A 21775-nucleotide genomic window follows, 5' to 3' on the forward strand; every position below is an offset into this window, starting at 1 on the left:
CACTCACCCTTTCTGTCTGACAAAATGTCTGATATTGTCTCTGTTGGCAGACTATTGTACAAGAAGAGGACACACAACCTTTAACAGAACCTATCATTGCTCCGGTGAAGAAGAAAAAGTTTTCCATGGCTGAGCAAGATCTTCCAGAAACTACTTACAATATGGAGTAAGTCTAGGAATGGATTTGTGTGAAGTATTTTTTATAACCCGATAGTTTGAGTGTGATGAAAGTTCTTGCCCAATCCAAACTTAGAATACATGTGATAAGTCAGAATGTAGACATTTCTTTGACTGGTATATTTTATGTTCAGGAAAGTATGTTTTCCTATCACATTTTATATCATCGGTTCCCAATTGCTCAGATCGATGCTCATGCTGTTGATCACTGGATTGTCTGGTCCAGACTCGATTATTTACAGACCGCCGCCATATAGCTGGGATATTGCTGAGTGCGGCGTAAAACTAAACTCACTCACTCACTTTTTTATTTCTGTGACTACTGTCTGCTCCATGAACAGATGATTCTTTTTCAGAAGGAGTCCTCCTTGGGGTACATATATGCGTTAAAATGTCCATTTTAAATCCTACGACAGTTGTAACTATATTTTTCAATAAAATATTTACAAAACAAAAAACTCGTTTTGTCTTTTGAGACCACCCCTTCAGGGCCCCACCAGACCCCCTACAGCCAAGAGTAGGTAACTCTCGCCATCTACCTCATACCTCACTTTTCATGCTGTCGTTCTGTTGAATAGACGTGCGTGGTGTTCGTGTTGAGTTTGCTCTCCTACCGATACGATGAGTGTAAAAGAGTCTCAATCGGTATGTATGGTTCCTTTCTTTACGGACTTCATATGTTGATATTGTCATTCATCTTTTGTTTTAACTTTGCCGTGGGTTCTCTGTTTTCCAGCCTCTCTTGACGTCGAAGTCACAACCTGCACATTAATGTGCTGGAATTGACAGCAGTCAGGTTGGTGTTCGATCCTGCACGCCAGGATTCGAATTACATTTTCGACCAGACATTCTCACTCTGAACAGGGCGCCACACCCGAATCCTCGGATTCATTGGGGGCTTGGTCTCTGTCGGATCTAACCCCCAGACATGCGGAATTCCTGCAGCTGTTGCAGACACAATTCTGGCTTCGAGGCGGGATTCGACACCCGTTCAGTGTGTTGATAGGTGGGGCGCGCTTGTGTGCAGATAAGGGGATTCCATAATCCCTTTCTCTGCGGATTTAGTTTGGATATTGGAGTTACTATAACCTCGTTTTGGTTGAGAACCTTATGACCTCCACCATTCCCGGGTACTCCATGGCTATTTCCACGTTTCACACCTCGTTCGATGGTGCCCTGCCTAGGCAGCACACTCTCGTACATCGCTTCGAAGCTGGCATGAACAGGGTTCGACCGTCTCGGCAGCGACCCAGCCCACCTTGAAGTTGCCAATTATTCTCAATTGGCTGTCTGGCCCTGAGTTTTCAAGTATATCGTCTCTTTCACTTCACTTGTTGACATGGAAGACGGCTTTACTTGTGGTAGTGAGCTCTGGTAGAAGGGTCGGGTACATCCATGCGATACCCACTGACCCGACACTGACAGTATTTTATACTGATCATGTCCGTATTCGCCTCCCGGATACCTACCACTCTCAGTTCGATATTGCTTTCCACGTGACTGCTCATGCCGAACTTCCACCCCTTACCCAACCTTCCACACCGGGGACCGATCTTTCGATTGCTCACCAGTTGGAGTGACTATAACGAATAAACAAATGGGATCCATACGGGTACCCATGTGTTCTGTTTGGTGGCGGGAAGACTGGGGAGACTGCTAACAAGCGGACTTTATCTCATTGGCTTATTTCCGTAATTGTTCGGTTACAATGCTATGGTTTACCTTCCCCCGAGGGGTTGAAGAAGGTAGACTGGGTAGGGCAGATGCCGCTTTGTTGGCAATACACAACGGCACTGCTCAATGAAGAGATCGGTTCTGTCGCTCTTTTGAGCCAGCAAAACGCCTTCATTCACCATTACCGACTTGACATGCATTCTGAGGATCGTGCTCGGTTCAGTCTTTCGGTTCTCTCCAGTGGAGAGTGTCCTGCCACCCTGACCAAGTTAGTAACTGGTCATTGGTATCGGTTCTGTGTTCAATGTCGATATGGTTCATATCACTACATCGTATAAGCCTTACCACCCATTCGGGTTGGGTCGGGTTTGGGTGTACATACATCCCATTCACTTAAAGGCAAGAGAGGGCGGGGCCGGTTTTGAACACTATAACCAGTCATATGCTATTAACCCGTCTTGCGACAGAATTGGGTTCGAACACCCTACGGGTCACTGTTTGGTATGCCTCTCTTCGAGCCGCATGTCACACACATGACCAGGTTAGTGTAATAGTGAGCCAACACATGTTCGGCTATGCTTTTAGCTTCTTTTTTTTGTACGCTAACAGTTTTTTTCCTTTTCCCGAGACTTCGGTTTTTGGGAGTCTGTGTTAATCAGCACTTTGGGTGATGGTGGTTACACTTACCCTCCTGACGCTGAGAGCGTTTGGTGGGGGTGTTTTATCCTGCTTTTCACTCGTACAATGCATGGCGTTGGTACTCGTTCTATTTCCTCAGAAAGTTTTTAGTGAGGCTAATAATTTCTCTGGGTTTTATCGAGGTCCTGTCAAGCCTTCTTCCAAACAGGAGGGGTGCATTCGAGCATTAGTTTGCAGTACTTATTAGCTCAACTCCTAGGTTCTTGGCTTTTAAGCGTTTTTTACGCTTTCCCTACCCTTATCCTCTCGCCACGCTTCTCTGGTTCGGGATATTAAGGTTGGAAGTTGTTTCGGCATGTCCCCATACATTCCTTTCCATTGTAATGGTTGGGGGTGGGGTTTTATGTCATAATTGATTTGAGCCAATTGACATATAAGCTTGGGCTCTCTATTTCCCGCCCTAGCCACGCCCCAGCCTGATTGACATCAGAGGTCAGGTGGCTTGGTAAGTGTGTTTTTTCTATTTCCGTATCGGTTGTAGATTTCACTCCACCACGGGTTTAGTTGTTGCCAGACAGAATGCCACTCCCGTCTCAAATATCTTTGGGAGTCTGTCTTATGCTTATATGTACCCCAAGGAGGACTTCTTCTGTGAAAAAGAATTATACAAACCTGTAGAGGTTATGAATTCTTTGAATTCTGCCTGATACGTTCAGCACGAAAAGTGAGGTACGAGGTAGACGGCGAGAGTTACCTGCTCTTGGCTGAAGGGGGCCCGGTTGGGCCCTGAAGGGGTGGTCTCACAGGACAAAACGAGTTTTTGTCTGTAAATATTTTATTGAAAAATATAGTTACAACTGTCATAGGATTTAAAATGGACATTTTAACGCATATATGTACCCCAAGGAGTACTTTCTTCAAAGAATTCATAACCTCTACAGGTTTGTATAAATTATCGGCCTCCATCGTAATCTTTGCAAGATAACTTGTTTTTATATGTTCTTGTCCCATTCTTCATGTTGAGCATCGTTGTAGATTTCTGGCTGATTTGATGGACTCTCCAGAACTGATACGAAATGTCACACTTTGTGGACACCTCCATCATGGCAAGGTAAGCAAGCTACTTCAGCTCATGTTGTCTTGGAGCCGTTTACGCTTCATTTTTCTAAGAATATCTTGTTCCTTGTCTTCTTTTAAAGAAGGGACAGAGTGGTAGCCTAGTGGTGAAAGCGTTCACTTGTCACGCCGAATACCCAGGTTCAATTCCCATGTTTACAATGTGTGAAGCCCATATCTGGTGTTACCCACCGTGGTTTTGCTGGAATATTTCTAAAAGTAGCATCAAACCCAACTCAACCAATCTTTTAAAGAAAATACTGTAAACATACTTTTTTCGCTTGGTGCAAATTTCGCGGAATTGACAGTTTAGACTGCATCGCGCGGTCAATTATTCGCGCAATCAGTAATTGCCGGAACTGCCAGCTGTCGCTTAGGCCGCCTCTAATAGCAATGAAAACAACCAGAGTGGCTTAACCTGTCAGGCTTTAATGAATAAATAAAATACTGCTGTATTATTTCTTTCCGAGTCGTTTCATGGTAATCCGTTTTGTATCGAACCATCTGTCACTACGATTGGTCAAAATAGAACATGTCGGGACATGATTTGGGAAATCAATTACAGCGACAGTTACGTATGATTCTTTATGCTACTATCAGTCGTGAATGAATGAAAGGTTTATTCGTTGTGTATAAATTTTCGCAGTAAAATATTTTGCACGAAAATAAAACCTGCGTGATATATAATACGTTTACAGTATTAATACAAATTTATACACATTTGATTTCAGAAAAGTGAAGAAGAATCTATAGTTTGTATTCTGAAAGTTCCTTCAAATGTATATTTCATTTATCCACTCACATGATGCAAACGGAACAAATATTGTTCCCTATACTTGTTGCAGTATATCTGTTTAAGTGATAAGTTTTTACAGTTTAGGTGTAAACTATCATCAGGTAATATGATGTCTTCTGTCTCCAGACATCGTTCGTGGACTGCCTCCTGGAGCAGACTCACCCCGACATCCAGGGCCGGGCAGACAAGGATGTAAGTTGTCTGGCTTCCAAGGCCATGCTGTTTTTAAAAATTGTTTTAGCGTAAGCTACCTAACAGCACTGATCGAAATTGGGTGGAAAATGTGTAAAAATATAAATCTGTTGATTTTAAGTAAAAATGTGATAAAGACATTTGCTGTATCTGTCAATAGAAATATTCAAGCTCTATGTGCTAGTGTTTAAAAGATCGAAACTGACCAGACAATCCAGTGACTGACATGCACATCAATGTACACAGTTGCCGAATTGGAGTATGATGACATGAATTGATCAAGTCAACAAGTCTGACCACCCAATCCTGTTATTTGACTCTTTCAACAAGTCTGACCACCCAATCCTGTTATTTGACTTTCAACAAGTCTGACCACCCAATCCTGTTATTTGACTCTTTCAACAAGCATGAACAAGTCCAACCTGAATCTTTATAAGTACAAGCAGACATTTAAACTAATCCATGTTTTTATCTTTTCCAGATGCGATACACTGACACTCTATTCACAGAACAGGAGGTATGGATGAGGCATATATATTATACAGTACTGCCTGTGCTTGTGTTTATTAATAAATTCCGTAAGGTCGACAGACCCTAAAATTCAGTAATGTATAACTTAACATTCCTGATATGTAAACACCTTTTAATTGTCATGAAAAAGAAGGGCGCTGGAGACTGGCATTCAAGTTTTTGGATCACAAGCTTTAAAATGTGTCACTGTGACCAATGTACTAACGGCAAATATAATACAAGATGTGTGTAGTGCATTTGTAGATTTCCTTGTTTGTTTGTGGTCAGGTAAATCTCTACACACAAGTAAGATTCTAAATGGTACAATAATAATGTGTTTGATTATCTCAGGCCTAAATATCTGGTCAGCTTTTACTGATTTTGGGGGGCGTCATTGCGAAATAGTGACTTTTCAAACCTTTGCAGTTCATATTATTCCATCATCCAACATCTGGGGCGGTGGGGTTGTCTAGTGGTTAAAGTGTTCATCATTCTGTCGAAAACCAAGGTTCAATTCCCCACATGGGTACAATGTGTGAAGCCCATTTCTGCTGTCCCCAGAATCATGATATTGCTGGAATATTGCTAAAAGCGGCGTAAAACTAAACACACGCACACACATCCAACATCTGTACAGTTTTGCGTCCAGTGTATGTAGGTCATGTTTATGATGACTGAAATATGAAATCTTCATGGATAATAACGTGTATAAATTCATGCAATGCTACAATCAAAATTTGTTTTTGTTATCAGCGAGGTGTAAGCATCAAGTCGACGCCCATCACTGTTGTGATGCAGGACACAAAGAACAAGTCGTACCTGGTCAACGTCTTCGACACGCCAGGTGTGTAAGGCTACCAACGTCATTGGTGTAGAATGTAGAGTTGAACATGTCGCATGGTGAACATAACATAAAAGTGGAGGTGGATAAATAAGACATCATACAGGGATATTTAGGTTATGCCTTGATTGATTATTAGCTCTGAAGTTGTAGTTTTTGTTTCAAGGGATTTGCATGAATTGTATTGAGAATTGATTCACCTGAAAGATGTAAATGTCATCACTTGACAGAATGTTGAATTATCTCATACTGATTGGTTGTTGAGTGTATCAAATGTTACTTTTTACTATGTACCAAGGAGACATTTTTTACCTCCAAGAATTTGTAAGTCGCTTCCAAGCTTGGGTAGAGAAGAAAGTGTCTATCTATATGGACATTGGTGCCAGTGTGGGTGGGAAAGTATGGGGTGGTATAGACTGACTGACTGAGTTTGGTTTTACGCCGCCGCTTTTAGCAATATTCCAGCAACATCACGGCGGGGGACACCAGAAATGGGCTTCACACATTGTACCCATGTGGGGATTCGAACCCGGGTCTTCGGCGTGACGAGCCAACGCTTTAACCATTAGGCTACCCCACCGCCCCGGGTGGTATAGAAGTCAGTATTGGGAGGTACAGTCAAATCCCGATTAGTCGAATGCCGGTGTCTTGAATATTATGCATAACTCGAAGTACCTGTCGGTCCCGACCATTCCCTGTTATAGTTGTCATCATTTGATTTCCGGTTACACGAATTCGTCTCATAAATACACACGATGACTCGAGAAGGAAATTTGGTCCCATGACATTCAAACAACAGCAATATTGTATACATAAGCCGAAGTCAGTCAATGAGAAGTTGATTGGTGTAGCAAACTGATCCAATTAACAAAAAAAAGCGTGGCTCACACCTTTCCGCCATTGACAGGTGAGTTCAAAAGGCAGATTAGTGATTTTACGGAAATCACTGTCTGTGCTAATCAGACTGGAACTGATAAGGTGCCCCTATTAGTGATAGGGAAATCATTAGGTAAACAAATGCTTAGGCAGAGGAATTAGGACTGGATCATCTTTTTTTCTACCCTAATAGACATACCTATGTCTCGAATACATCGATAAGTCGAATTAATTACTTGGTCCCCAGCGATTCGAATCATCGGGATTTGACTGTATGTGTGTGTGTTGGGGAGAGCGAGATCAGTATTGTCAAAAATGTTTTAGGACAGTATTAAGAGTTGTATGATCAGTATGAGAAGGTGAAGGTGTAAGCATTAGGAATTGCTTGTGTGTGGGGGTCAATATTAGCAGGTGGGGGCTGGTAATGGAGGGGGAAGGGTGTGCAGCACTGGAGGTGGGAATGAAGAGAGGATGAAGTTGTCCAAGTTTGTCTTTACATTATGTATGTAAGCGCCATGAGCAGGCAATATGCCTGGATATGAACACCATATAAGCGGACTATTACTATTACTATGACATTTCTCCTTTGTTTCCTTCAGGACATGTGAACTTCTCAGATGAGGCTACAGCTGCCATGAGGCTCAGTGATGGTGTCTGCATTTTTGTCGATGCTGCAGAAGGGGTGAGTTGATGTCACGGTTACTGCTTAGATGATGTCATGGTTACTGCTTAGATGATGTCCCAATAAATCTCTTTGAAATTACACTTTCGTCTTGAAATTAGCATGCTTGGTGTCTAAATGTTTGAATGAACCATGTGACTGAAGAGTCTATATCCAATCCCCAGGTGATGTTGAATACCGAGCGGCTTATCAAGCATGCTCTCCATGAAAAACTTGCCATCACCATCTGCATCAACAAGATTGACCGCGTCATTCTGGAGCTAAAACTGCCCCCAACTGATGCCTACTACAAGCTACGCAACATCCTGGATGAGATCAATGGTATCATTAGGTAGGAGAAATAGGAGAAACCCTCATAAGTGAGGCCTCAGTTAGGAGGGGATATGTATATTCAGTGTGTCAGAAGATTAAGATGCTAATGATGCAGAATGCTGTGGTGATTCTGGATGAGAGTGTAGGTCCCAAGCAGCCTATGCTTGTTATAAGCAGTGATCGAATGTGTTGACGGTCAGTCTCTGTGACCTGTACCCAGATATCATTGACTGAATGATCCAGTTAGAATTGGTCTTCAGCAACACATGCTTGTCATAAGAGGCGAGTAACGGATCGGGTGGTCTGACTTGCTTTCTTGGTTGACACATGTCATTGTATCTCATTTATGTAGATCGATGCTCGTGCTGTTGATCACTGAATTGTCTGGTCCAGACCCAATTATTTACAGACCGCTGCCATATAGCTGGAATATTGCTGAGAGTGGCTTTAAACAAGAAACAAACAATGAATGACTGGATTGTCTGTCGAGACTTGATTATTATGGTTGCAGTACTGCTGCGAGGCAAACAAACAGAACTTAAACCTTCCGTTTTCTAACCACGAGAGAAGCATAATGTGATAGCTTTATTAGATATATATTATAATTGCAATAGAAAGGTGTCTGTTGACCAGGGGCGGTGGGGTAGCCTAATGGTTAAAGCGTTGGCTCGTCACGCCGAAGACCGGGGTTCGAATCCCCACATGGGTACAATGTGTTAAGCCCATTTCTGGTGTCCCCCGCCGTGATGTTGCTGGAATATTGCTAAAAGCGTCGTAAAACCAAACTCAGTCAGTCTGTTGACCATTGGAGGCAGAAAATCTACCCCTTAATTGTTTAACTCTTTCAACACCAGTCAACCAGAGGCATTTACTGCCATGACACCAAGTTCCCAGAGACTCTGAGGTCATAGATGAAGCCTATGTTTATGAAGGAAATTATAAGCTTGTAAAACGTTATTGCTACTACATCCCATACACCATTTAAAAGATCTAATCCTACTGTTGATAAATATGAAGTTTATTTTTATAATATTATTCAAATAATACAACTACAACTTAAATAAAATTATTTTGAATGAAAATGCAAGCTTACATTTATAGCGTCCAGATAAACCATTTTAAAGAAGCAAAACTAATGATTTTTTCCATTTGTGACATGTCATAACATGCCCGTGCCTTTTTCTTTTATATTTTCACTTTTACGTAATCAGAAAAATTATTATAAAAGATTTCTTAAATAATATGTATGGTAAGCCTATTTCCCGATATCTGTGGCTTTCGGCACCGGTAACATGACATAACAACGGAAAATACCTCCGTTTTGAAGCTTCGTATGAATAACATGGGAGGCGAATCGTCTGATGTCGGTATCGTTAAAGCTCTGAACATCAACAACATCACTGAACCCTTGCCGAGTATATTTTCACAGTTGTAAGAAGCGATTTTATTGGATAAAAATTGGTTTCTAATGGCGCTTTTAAGCTACAGTCTGCTATAAGAGTCGTGATTGGTCAAAATCAGACACATTGACCTAAGGCAGCCAATCATATTACGACAATGGATACCGTCCTCGTGAAAACGAAAACTTTTAGATTTAGGCGAAAGTTTTGGGTAAAATAATGCTATTCTGAACATATTAAGCAAGAAATCGCTACATATACGTAAATTATGGGACTTATTGGACGTATCGTGCTAGGTTATGACCTGTGACAAAAATGCTTCATGCATATATTTTCGCATTAAACATCGTGTCCGAGCGTGAAGATTGAGGCGGCGAGAGCCGAGATGTCACTTGTCAGTGACTTGACTTGCATTACATGATCGCACAAAAAGATGGAAAAAGTAATTTTATATGTACGTTTGACAACTTTTATGAATGCTGTTGTTGATTTTATTCATTAGTTTATTCTATTTATTTAATCATTTCCTCGAAACATCGTTACTTTGCTCTTTGCGAAAAATAGTTTATAATTTTAATTCTGCCGATAATATATGATCAATTGAAATTTAATAAGTGTTTCCAGACATTGTGAAATGTGATGGATTTAATATATGAATCATAAGTCAGGTAAGTTCCTAAACTTATGTCTCATTTTGACGTGACTACTGCCTGGCCGCTAAAGCGGCCTCCGGTGTCTGGGGACTCATAACTTTGTGGCCGCTTAAGCGGCTTGCGGTGTTGAAAGGGTTAAATTATGTTTAATATGTATCAAATTCAAAATACATGAACCATTTTCAGGAACAGATGCTTAACCCTGAGTCATATTTTTGTCATCAAATATGTCAACACACAACACTGTTGCTGTTTATTAGGGCTGCGCAATACAACCGGTTTACCGGTATTTACCGGTTCAGACATGAAATCGATACATATTGCGATACCCGGATCGAAAACCGGTTTTTCAACATGCATTCGGAAAACTTCGTAACACTCAGAAATCTTCGGATATTTCCGTTTTTCACACCGGAAATCAAGTTAAGTTTCAAGTGTTTCGCAATGTTTTCGATCTGAATGTTATATATATATTTACTCATTACTGACCAGTGATCCCTGATATGACCTGACCAGGTCAAGTTGCTGTCTAAAATCTCAGGGCTTTTTTGAGAGTGGAGAAACTAGTTCAAACTAGTAACCACTGTGTTGATGTTAAATTGTTCTTTTCCTTGTTTCCTTCATTTTAACATGATTAAATTTTTTTTAAAGCTTAATCAAGCATAGTGATTTTGTTGTGTTTTTGCTTTATAAATCAAGCATTAACTCGATTATAAGAAATTTTATTATGAAAAAAATATTTTTGCAATATATTGCAATACGTATCGCAATATATGCTTTCAAATCGCAATATATTGTAATATGAAAATTCTCTGCAATACCCACCCCTACTGTTTATATATTGGCTATCAGTAGACATGAATGTGATATTTGATATGTTATTCATTGATGCTCACTCCACCACACAGCATGTACTCAGAGGAGGAGGATGGGCTGATGATCTCACCGCTGCTGGGCAACGTCTGCTTTGCCAGCTCGTACTACCGTTTCTGCTTCACACTCAAGTCCTTCGGCAAGATCTATGCCGACACATATGGTGAGTGCCCATTGAAAACGAATTGGGGAAAAATCATCTGGTGCTGATATATCTATAAACCTCTTCGTTTTGATTGGTCCTGTTATCAGAAAAATACAAATCACCTCTACAAACCATCACAGCAGTCATAGCTTCAGATCGATGCTCATGATGTCAATCACTGGATTGTCTGAACTACTCTCTGTGGTCTAAACAAGACATATTTAGTACTTGCCATGCCTTGATTCACATGTTTTCTGTATTCTATATTGACTTTTATGTTATTCATCATCAAATCGTCATTGATGTTGGGTGAAATTTGGTTAGCACCTATGATTTGTGTAAATACATGTGAGTGAATATGTGATGTTCTCTGGAAAGCCTGGGTGAGAATTAGCAGGTGTTGAGCATCCTATGCATGGATGGCATTGTTACTTGAAACACAATTTTCACTTCATCTCACTTATATTTGTACGTCTCTGTATTCCTGTGTCATCTCACTTATATGTGTACGTCTCTGTACCCTACTTCATCGAACTAATAATTGTACGTCTCTGTACCCTACTTCATCTCACTTATATTTGTATGTCACTGTATGTTTGTGCATCTCTATCTGACTTCTGTCGTCCTCACTTATATGTACGCTCTGTACCCTACTTCCATCTCTTATATGTCACTGCTCCTACTTATCATCACTTATGTTTGTGCTGTCTCTATCTCTCCATCTCACTTATCTCTATTTGTATGTCACTGCTCCTACTTATCTCACTTATGTTTGTGCATCCTATCTCTCTCTCGTCTCTATCGATCTCACTTATATTTGTATGTCACTGTCACTTATGTTTGTGCATCTCTATCTCCTACTATATCCTCACTTATGTCTCAATTATATTTGTGTTCTCTATCTCTCGCCGTCTCAATTATATTTGTATGTCACTGCTCTACTTATCTCCACTTATGTTATCTCCTACTTCATCTGTCTTATATTTCACTGTCTCTCCACTATCTCCCGTCTCACTTATATTTGTATGTCACTATATGTCCACTGTATTCTACTCATCTCACTTATGTTTGTGCATCTCTATCTCTACTCAATTATGTCACCGTCTCACTTATATTTGTGTGTCACTGCTCCTTACTTATCTCACTTATGTCTCAATTGATTATATTTGTTTGTCCTACATCTCTGTAGTGTCTCTTCCTACTTCATCTCACTTATATTTGTATGTCACGTCTCCTACTTATCTCACCTGTTATGCATCTCTACCTCTTATCTCACTATATTTGTATGTTGTTCTACTTATCTCACTCTATGTTTGTGTCTCTGTATTCCTACTTCATCTCCCTTATACCCTTATTATGTTGTGCACATCTCTGTATTCCTACTTCATCTCTCACTTATATGTTTGTATGTCTCTGTATTCCTACTTCATCTCACTTATGTTTGTGCGTCTCTGTATTCCTACTTCACCTCACTTATATGTCAATGCGTCTCTGTATTCCTACTTCATCTCACTTATGTTTGTATGCGTCTCTGTATCTCCTACACTCATCTCTCACTTATGTTTGTACGTCTCTGTATTCCTACTTCATCTATTTATATTTGTATGCGTCTCTGTATTCCTACTTCATCTCACTTATATGTGTGTTCGCCGTCTGTATTTTCCTACTTCATCTCACTTATATGTGTACGTCTCGGTATTCCTACTTCATCTCACTTATATTTGTACGTCTCGGTATTCCTACTTCATCTCACTTATGTTTGTCGTCTCTTGTATCTCTTATGTTTGTACTTCTGTCTCACTTATATTTGTACCGTGTCTGTCGCATTCCTACTTCATCTCACCTTATATTTGCTATCTCTGTATTCCTACTTCATCTCACTTATGTTTGTATGTCTCTGTACTTCCTCACTTGTATCGTCTCGGTATTCTTGTTTATATGTGCACGTCGTATCTCCTACTTATTCCTATTTGCACGTCCCGGTATTCTTTATTCCTTATGTTCCTGCTTGTATGTCTCTGTATCCTACTTTATCTCACTTATATGTGTACGTCTCGGTATTCCTACTTCATCTCACTTATATTTGTACGTCTCTGTATTCCTACTTTATCTCACTTATGTTTGTACGTCTCTGTATTCCTACTTCATCTCACTTATATTTGTACGTCTCTGTATTCCTACTTCATCTCACTTATATTTGTACGTCTCTGTATTCCTACTTCATCTCACTTATATTTATGTGTACGTCCCTGTATTCCTACTTCATCTCACTTGTATGTCACGCGATTATTCCTACTTCATCTCACTTTATTCTTGTTCTCGGTGTATTCTCACTTTATGTTTGTATGTCGCCTCTCATCTCACTTATATGTGTGCACATCTCCGGTATTACTACTTCATCTCACTTATACTTACTTTATCCTCACTTATATGTGTCACTTTATCCTCTCACTTATGTGCATCTCTCGGTTCCTACTTCATCTCACTTATATTTGTATCATCTCGGTATTCCTACTTTATCTCACTTATATTTGTATGTCTCTGTATTCCTACTTCATCTCACTTATCACTTATATTTATGCATCTCGGTATTCCTACTTTATCTCACTTGTGTCTGTGTCTACTTCATCTCTTATGTATGTCGGCATCTACTTCATATTCACTTATATATGTGCCCCGTATTCCTACTTTATCTCACTTATGTGTGTCCTACTTTATCTCCTTATGTAATGTCTCTGTATTCCTACTTTATCTCACTTATGTTTGTATGTCTCTGCACCCTCTCTTTATTCACTTATATGTGTACGCCTCGGTATTCCTACTTCATCTCACTTATGTTTGTATGTCTCTGTGCCTCATTCCTTCATCTCCTTATATGTTATGCGTCTCTTTATTCCTACTTCATCTCACTTATATTATATGTACGTCTCGGTATTCCTACTTCATCTCACTTATATTTGTACTTCATCTCACTTATATTTAATGCGTCTCGGTATTCCTACTTCATCTCACTTATATTTGTACGTCTCGGTATTCCTACTTCATCTCACTTATATTTATGCATACTTTATCTCACTTGAGTCTCGCACCCCTACTTTATCTCACTTATATACCAGGTGGCATCAATGAGAAGGGTTTGCGAAGACTGTATGGGGAGACATTTATTTCAACAGTAAAGCGTGCGGTAAGTTGCAAATCTCTACTACAACAGGTTATAAGTGTATCTGCAGCAGACAGGCTCGGTAAAAGTGGAGAGATTGGGTGGTCGGGCTTGCTGTTTTGGTTGACCTGTCATCGAATGTAATTTGTTTAAATGACAGGATGTTCATGACATCAGTCACTGGATTGTCTTGCCCAGACTTGATTATTTACAATAACTTGGATATTGCTGAGTGTAGTGTTAAACAAACAACTCCAATGATTGATATAGTATCAGTAGAGATACACATGCTTTGTATGGTGGAAGGATTGGTGCATATCTGTTTGGTTTTCCAGTTGCGTTATCGGGGAAAAGAATTGGTATATTTCTTGAAAGACAAAGTCTGCATATGCAGGTGCAGTTCTGTTGCTATGCCAGTCATCTTCATAGTGATGAACTTACTGATTTATTTACACAGGAGGAAGTTTACAAAGAAGCCAGCCCACAACACGTCCCAGAGAAGCTTTGTGGAGTTCATACTGGAACCCCTGTACAAGATATTTGCCCAGGTATGGAAGAATAATCACTGAAGAGAACTTTATCCCTTATCAGTAAATATGTTGGAAGTTAGCCATCACCCCTGTTAAAAGATGGCCTCACGGTCTGACATATTAATATCAGATTGAAGTTATATCATGTAACAAAGTCTCACAAAAGCGGTTTAAGATAAGGCTTTTAAGTAAAAAGTTCAAATGAATGGAATTGAAATTAGTATCAGACTTGGTTTTCTCCGTGGTGTAGTGGTTAGAGCGTCCGCCCGGAGAGCGGAAGGTTGTGGGTTCGATCCCCGACCGCGTCATAACAAAAGACGTTAAAATATGGTACATGTTGGTCCCAGCCTGGCGCTCGGCATTAATGGGTACAACAAGGACTGGTCGGCTCGGAGTCAGTATAATGTGTCTGATTAGGGTATTCATGCTTCACTGCGGCATGGTATCTCAGTGGGCTAGCACTATAAAACCAGCTTAAGTCTGGGCTAGTACAAGCAGCCGCATACACACACGCATGCACGTCGTCATATGAGCGAAATATTCTCAAGTACAGCGTAAAACCCAATTTCACCTCATCACCTCTTTGTCATTAAACATATCTTAGTATTATAAATCATTATGTGAGCCTCTGCATAGGATGGCATGCCATGGTTTGACTGAAATACTGTTACTTGACTCAGGAAAATACTGTTAAAATTAGTTACCGTATATGACCGTCTATAAGCCGAATTTTGAGGACCAAAAAAAGCAGTCTGTAGAAGGGGGTCGTCTTATCCATGGGTTAAGCTTTCGTCAAACTTTTTTCCAGGGGTAAGAAAACAACATCGTATCACTTCGCGTGAACAAACAACAGAAGACGACTTTGTCAGTAGAGATGTCAAATTTGCAATTAAACATCACTAGACAAGATTATTTACCTTTTAAGTTATAAGTTGTTTTTGCTGGGCATTGTATTATTTGCAGGGATTAAGATTACCATGTGTATCTGAGCCGGAAATAGCAATCAGCTGTGCACACGTTTCCCGGCGAACAAGTTCAAACATGCACAATAATATAACGGGACGAATTCTGACGCAATCATCAGTAAAATATGATACAGAATACCATTATTTTTCCTTATCCTGACTCATGCTCTTTTGCTTGTCCCCTTCCTCTTGCGAACATAGTGGAACACTTGTATCTCCTTAATTGAAGCTCCCTTCAATGTAAAATCACTAATTGGTACTCACCCACGAGTTACCTCCCCTGCCGTAAGGGCGGGAACAGGTGTCGCCACCCTCTGGCCTCATGCTTCACTCTCTCCTTCTTCGCCCAGTGAGCAGGATGTGAGAGAGCCTGTGTCTCCTTACACACTATATCCTTTGGTTTTTCTTAGTTAGTTACCTTTTATAGTTTACTATAAAGGTATAGCTAATATCCTTCAGTTATTTGCGTTAATAATTAATCATTATTTCTACTGTTTATTCGCGTGAGTTCGTGATTGTTCAGCTAGTTTTACATTGATGAAAAACTGTACTATTTGTAGATTACGTTTTCGCTGCGGATCCATGTGGTATGCCCTAGTTGTACTCGCCTTGTGCGTTTGACTCCGCGTTGCAGTTACTGCATAAATTTAACCAATTCTGCCTTTGATAAATACCATCTTTGCGTCTTGAGGGCGTGTTGCAGATAGGTCCGCATAAACTAGGTGTAGACATGGCCCGATCGTCCCGGATTGCCCATCCAGTCAACTGCTGTCGAGTGATCCCCTCCGTCTGGTGTTCTGCTTGAGACCCCATCGGAAGAGGGGCGTGGGATGCAGTCCGTCACCTCTAAGAAGCGACCGGCCTCTCCAGACATCCAGTCATCGCAGAGACAAAGTCAAGAGGGCCTCAACGTCTTCTCAAGCGCAGACTTACGTTACCCCAGGGCAGCGTCTTCCTCCAAAGGGAAATCACGAAGTCATCGAGAACTTTCTCCAGGCGAGATCGTTCCAGCAGCAGAATTGGGCCTCTCGATGACCAGCCGATCATCATACCCGACATACGCCACAAAGAAGCGACCAGTGACAGCGACAGTGGCGTCAGCAGAGATCAACAAGCAGCCTGATGCCTCTACACTGATGTCAGGCGAGAGATGCGGCTGAGGGCCCCACCGCTAACACAGCAGAAAGGGCACCATCTACTCGTCGCAGATCATCCCAAGCGATCTTATGGAAACAGATCATGATTATGATGGAAGGCCACTATAGACTGGAGAAGCAGCCATCCCAGGGTCCGAGCCTTGCCGAAGGCTCCAACGTAGACAGCACCCCAGGGGCACCATCTGTCAGCGTAGCAGCCGCGCGACAATGCAGCCTTCGCGTGAGGAAGTCACAGACCACCTCGACGAAGGACAGATGTACAGCCTTGGCGAAGGCCGCAGCGGCGGGGAAGAATCATCACCTTCTTCCGGTCATACTCAGATATGGAATCTGATCACCAGACCACCGCGCAAGCCTTCGCGAAGGTCATATCATCGTTCCCCAGGACCCGGACGCATCGAAGAAGCTTGGCGTTAGCGAAGGACACCTGAACCCAGATCGTCTTCATCTAAAAAGATCATCAAGGGACTACACAAGAGCTTCAGCTGAGCTATCAGTCCCCTCATAGATCGCCAAGAAGGTCAACCTATCGATATAGATCACCAAGGCGATCACCTGCGCCGATCTGCGTCGATCACCTCACAGGTCTGCACATAAGCCTACAACTAGATCTCCCAAAGCGTCAAAGCGATATAGAGATAGAGCCACACAGCCCTACATCAGAAGAGCAACAACCTCTTATCTATGATGATGGAATGGAAGATGATGGAGGAATTATTTTCTCAGATGCAGAGATAAGATATTGGATGGTCAATAATCTAGATCTCTCATCACCTTCAAGAGTGGCAATAAAAGCAGACTTATCTGATGAAAGAAGATGGCGCAGATGCTATTACACTACCCCAATCGACCCGATTGCGGCGGTACCTCAGAACCTAGATACAGCATTTAACAAAGCCACAAAGGTTCAGGCGCCACATCTGCCAAATTTCAGCCAAGAAGTTCTCCACGCATAATATGGAACCCTTCTTCAAAGCGCCAAGACATCGATGAGAACTATAAGCTGATCTCCGATGCCAAGAACAAGTACTACAAGATTGATGATCGGAATTGGTTCAGATAGAAACCATGGACGCAGGCGTATGTTCTTCGGTCTAAATAGATCTAGAACAATAAATGAGACACTTATCTCCAGATTTGAACCGACCTCTGAAGATGACAGAATGATTTTACCGGCCCTACTGATGCAAAGAAGGACCAGCAGTTTTTAACAGATCATCTGACGTCTGTCTCAGCAGCACTGACCTTAGCTCGTCGTCAAGGCCTCCTAGCTTCCTGCAACTGGGGTGAGAACTTTACAGCTCCACTATATACAGCCCGTGGTCTTCCCCATCCATATTGGCGGAGGAATAGACACAGTCTCCAAAGAAGTCACCAAGGATTCTAGAAGTCCTGATGATTAAATCGATGGACACGCTAGCCAGTGTCATTCGACAGACTTCACAAAGATACTCAGGAGATCTAAATTCACCGCGGGCCTACAAAGAGCTAGAGACAGGAAGATTGCCAGTTCAGGGAAGAGATTCTTTTAAGTAAGCCCATATGGCAACTATAGAGGAGAGTCAGGGCCGAGGCAGGACACCCAGAGGTTCCCGCAACTATAATCGCTGAAAGACAGGTTCGAACGACTGGAGTCTTCCACCCCAGCGTTCCAGTACAACCGTCACAAGTGGGTGGGCGTCTTCAACTACACTGGGAAAACTGGGGGAATACTTCAAGACACCTATGTCTCCAACATTCTTCAGCAGCAGTTCGTATCCCACTACAGGCCAAGCCTCCACTAACAGTCAACCCTCACAAGTTCGAGGTAGAGGCACAACAACTACTAAAGTTAAGAGAGGCGGTTACATTACTCCTAACCAAGCAGGCCATAGAAGTAATAGAGCAAGGAAACATCGAACCAGGTTTCTACTCCCCAGTTTTCCTAGTACCCAAGAAGAACTCCAGGAGAAATACAGACTCATTTACAACATGAGCTTATTCAACAAGACTTACTTAAACAAACCACCCAGGTTCACTATGATACATCTACCGCAGCTTCTGACAGATGATTAAGCCCCATGGACTACATGGGCAGTATAGATCTACAAGATGCTTATCTGCACATCCCAATACATCCCGAATCCAGGAAATACAGCCGGGTTCACGCTAGGCGGGTTACATTACCAGTGGAAAGTACTCCCATTAGGAATAGCATCAGCCCCATGGTTATTCACGAGGATAAGCGAAACCGATTGTTATCTATCTACATCGTCAAGGAGACTCGCGAGTGCGTTCTTCCTCGACGGCGGGATACAAGTAGATCAAGATCCACAGCATCTCAAACTACAGTTAAACTACATCATAAAGCTACTAACACAGCTGGGATGGTTAGTAAACTTACACAAGTCGGACCTAGTACCATCGCCAAGATCTGCAATTCCTAGGAATCCGATTTATCACCAATCTCAACCGTATAGTCGTACCAGAAGACCGTTGGCTCAAGATCCAACAGATCATTCCACCAGCTCTACTGTCACGCTACCACCCGACAATGGCAGAGCTTACTAGGTCTTCTAACATCAGCCCAAGACTTGACAGTCATAGGCAGATTACAGATTCGTCCGTTACAGGTCTTCCGTCAATACACATCTCGGCGACCTACAACCATTCAGTCTACCGATACATCTCAGACCTCATCTATTATGGTGGACAAAAAGAAATGTCTGCGAAGGATTTGTTTAGCAGAGCAGGAATTCAAGACCCATCTATATGTAGGCGCGTCGCCCAAGGTTGGGGAGCTCATCTCTCCAACCGGACGGCATCAGGGTTATGGACTCAGCTAGAAAGCAAACTCCACATAAGCATTAGAGATGAAAGCTGTAATCAGCGCCATAAGACATTGGAGCAACATTCTACAGAATCGCACCTGATGATACATACCGACAACTTCGACAGTGGCGTTTTATGTGAACAGACAAGGCTCAAGCGAGATCGCCCGAACCTTTTGAAATTAACCTTTCAACTGTTGAATTAATCCAAGATCTAAATCTACATGTCAAAGCATGCCACATTCCCGGAGCCAGGAATATACTAGCAGGCGCACTCTCGGTACATCTACCGTCGCCCGACAGAATGGATGCTCAATACAGAGATATTTGCACAGATAATCAAGCAAATAGGGCGCCAGCTAGTAGATCTATTAAGCCACAAGGTTCAACAATCAACTCACCGACATTCGTGTCACCAGTGCCAGACCCACAAGCATGGGCAACAGGCGGCTCTAAGCATTTCATGGGAAGGCCTCAATGCGTGCAGCGTTTCGCCCCAGCAATAATACCTCTAGTATTACAGAAAATCAACCAAGCGCAGAGGCCTACAACTCACTTTGGTGGCCCTATTGGCCGGCCAGAGCGTCAGTTTCCCGCCTTAATACAAGATATCGGTCAGCGGCACTAGAACTACCCAAGCGGCGCAAAACCTGTTAATACATCCTCACACCAAACAGGTGCACAGAAACCCAGAAGTATTCAAACTTCGCGTATGGACTGTATTAAAATGTGTTTAAACAAGAGAGGATATTCTACCAGAGGCAAAAGCGGTCCGCGCTTGCCATACGATACTCAGCAGCGTAGCTTATGCGATGACAAGTGGCAAAGTTTGAAAAATTATGCAACAAACAAAGGGTTTTACAGCGAGAGATGCTCACGCATCCTCAAGTGGCGAACTATTTGTGTTACTACGGCCAAAACAAACATTTAAAAGGCTCGACATTGTCAGCATATCTTGCAGCTTAGTTCTGTGATTTCTATGAGAGCGGGTGTTAAATTAACAAGAACACCAGAGTTACTGGCCTTACTACGTGCTTTCGATTGGAGGACCAAAAGCGGAAATTCCGCGCCCCAGCAGGATCTGAATGTAGTTTTCTGACACCTCACAGAGTGAGGATTACGAACCATTGGAATCGACAAGCGTTTGAATTTCTCTCACAGAAAACAGTCTTCCTGTTATCGCTAGCCCACGGCAGCCAGAATATCTGAAATTCATGCTCTAGATTATGAGAGGATACAGTTTGATGAAAATCAAAGACAAGCGCACCTGGGATTAAGATGGGATTTCATAAGCTAAAATCAACTACCAGGTCAACCAGACAGGTTATTTCACATCCCTGCGCTATCCTCAATTCTTGGATCTCAAGATACATTGGACTTATCTCTATGCCCGATGCGAGCTCTCATAATCTATTTCTACGTCGTTCCAAAACAAGGCGAAGATCGCTCAGAAGATTGTTCATCCGTTATAAGCCTACAAATCAGACAGAAGTCTCGTACCACCATATCAATATGGATAAGAACTGTCATTTCTGGCGCCTATAAGGCAGCAGGACTGGACCCTCAACAGCATCAAATCCCCATGAAATCAGGGCATTGGCATCCACCCTATAAGCCCTTCATGGTAACTGTTCATTGAATACAATTATGGAAGGATGCTTTTGGAAATCTAACATGGTGTTTGCTAATCACTATCTCAGAGATATCACCACCGAGGGCGTCTCTGGCATTCATCATTTCGGTCCTTTGGTCCTCGCTCAGCAATTGACAGTCCCTCGTGAAGCGTTAATATTCACTTACGAGATTATTAGATATATGATACATATATTCACTAGCTTATAACTCCATGGAGTTCTAGGGCTATGTACATATTTAGCTTAGGTTATTCAACCTTAAGCTCATACTGAGTTATATTCAGTGTACAGCTACGTTAGAGTAGCAGTTTATATATATATATTGATATATCAGTATATTAGTAAGGTAATACCCACTTATAGTGTATATATCTATGGATTATTATAAGGAAATATCCTAAGTCTCAATGCCTTATGAAGTTCCATGAAGTTATTACAATATCACTTACTTAAATCACTAATTAATCCAAAGTATTCTGTTTACCCACCACCTCTCCGGTGGATTCTACAAACAAAAGAGCATGAGTCAGGATAAGGAAAAATATGTAATTTTCTGAGTAAAATTGATATTTTATACTTATCCTGACTCATGAGTGCTCTCCCATCCTCCCCACATAACACTTTGGATTTCCC

The 21775-nt window shown here is 41.7% G+C and overlaps 1 protein-coding gene across 1 annotated transcript in view; it reads left to right on the forward strand.

Annotated features, from left to right (window-relative positions):
* Nucleotides 1-21775, forward strand: part of LOC124292262 (116 kDa U5 small nuclear ribonucleoprotein component-like) — a 49819-nt gene that overhangs the window by 3434 nt on the left and 24610 nt on the right. The window contains 11 exon segments of the mRNA XM_046729324.1: nt 51-166; nt 3526-3601; nt 4529-4594; nt 5076-5111; nt 5858-5948; nt 7421-7503; nt 7668-7834; nt 10777-10904; nt 14003-14017; nt 14020-14065; nt 14504-14594. Coding sequence (XP_046585280.1) covers nt 51-166; nt 3526-3601; nt 4529-4594; nt 5076-5111; nt 5858-5948; nt 7421-7503; nt 7668-7834; nt 10777-10904; nt 14003-14017; nt 14020-14065; nt 14504-14594 — 915 coding nt within the window.

This window comes from Haliotis rubra, unplaced genomic scaffold (assembly GCF_003918875.1).
Source record: "Haliotis rubra isolate DU_JTF1 unplaced genomic scaffold, ASM391887v1 Scf510, whole genome shotgun sequence".
In the NCBI taxonomy this organism is placed as follows: Eukaryota; Metazoa; Mollusca; class Gastropoda; order Lepetellida; family Haliotidae; genus Haliotis; species Haliotis rubra.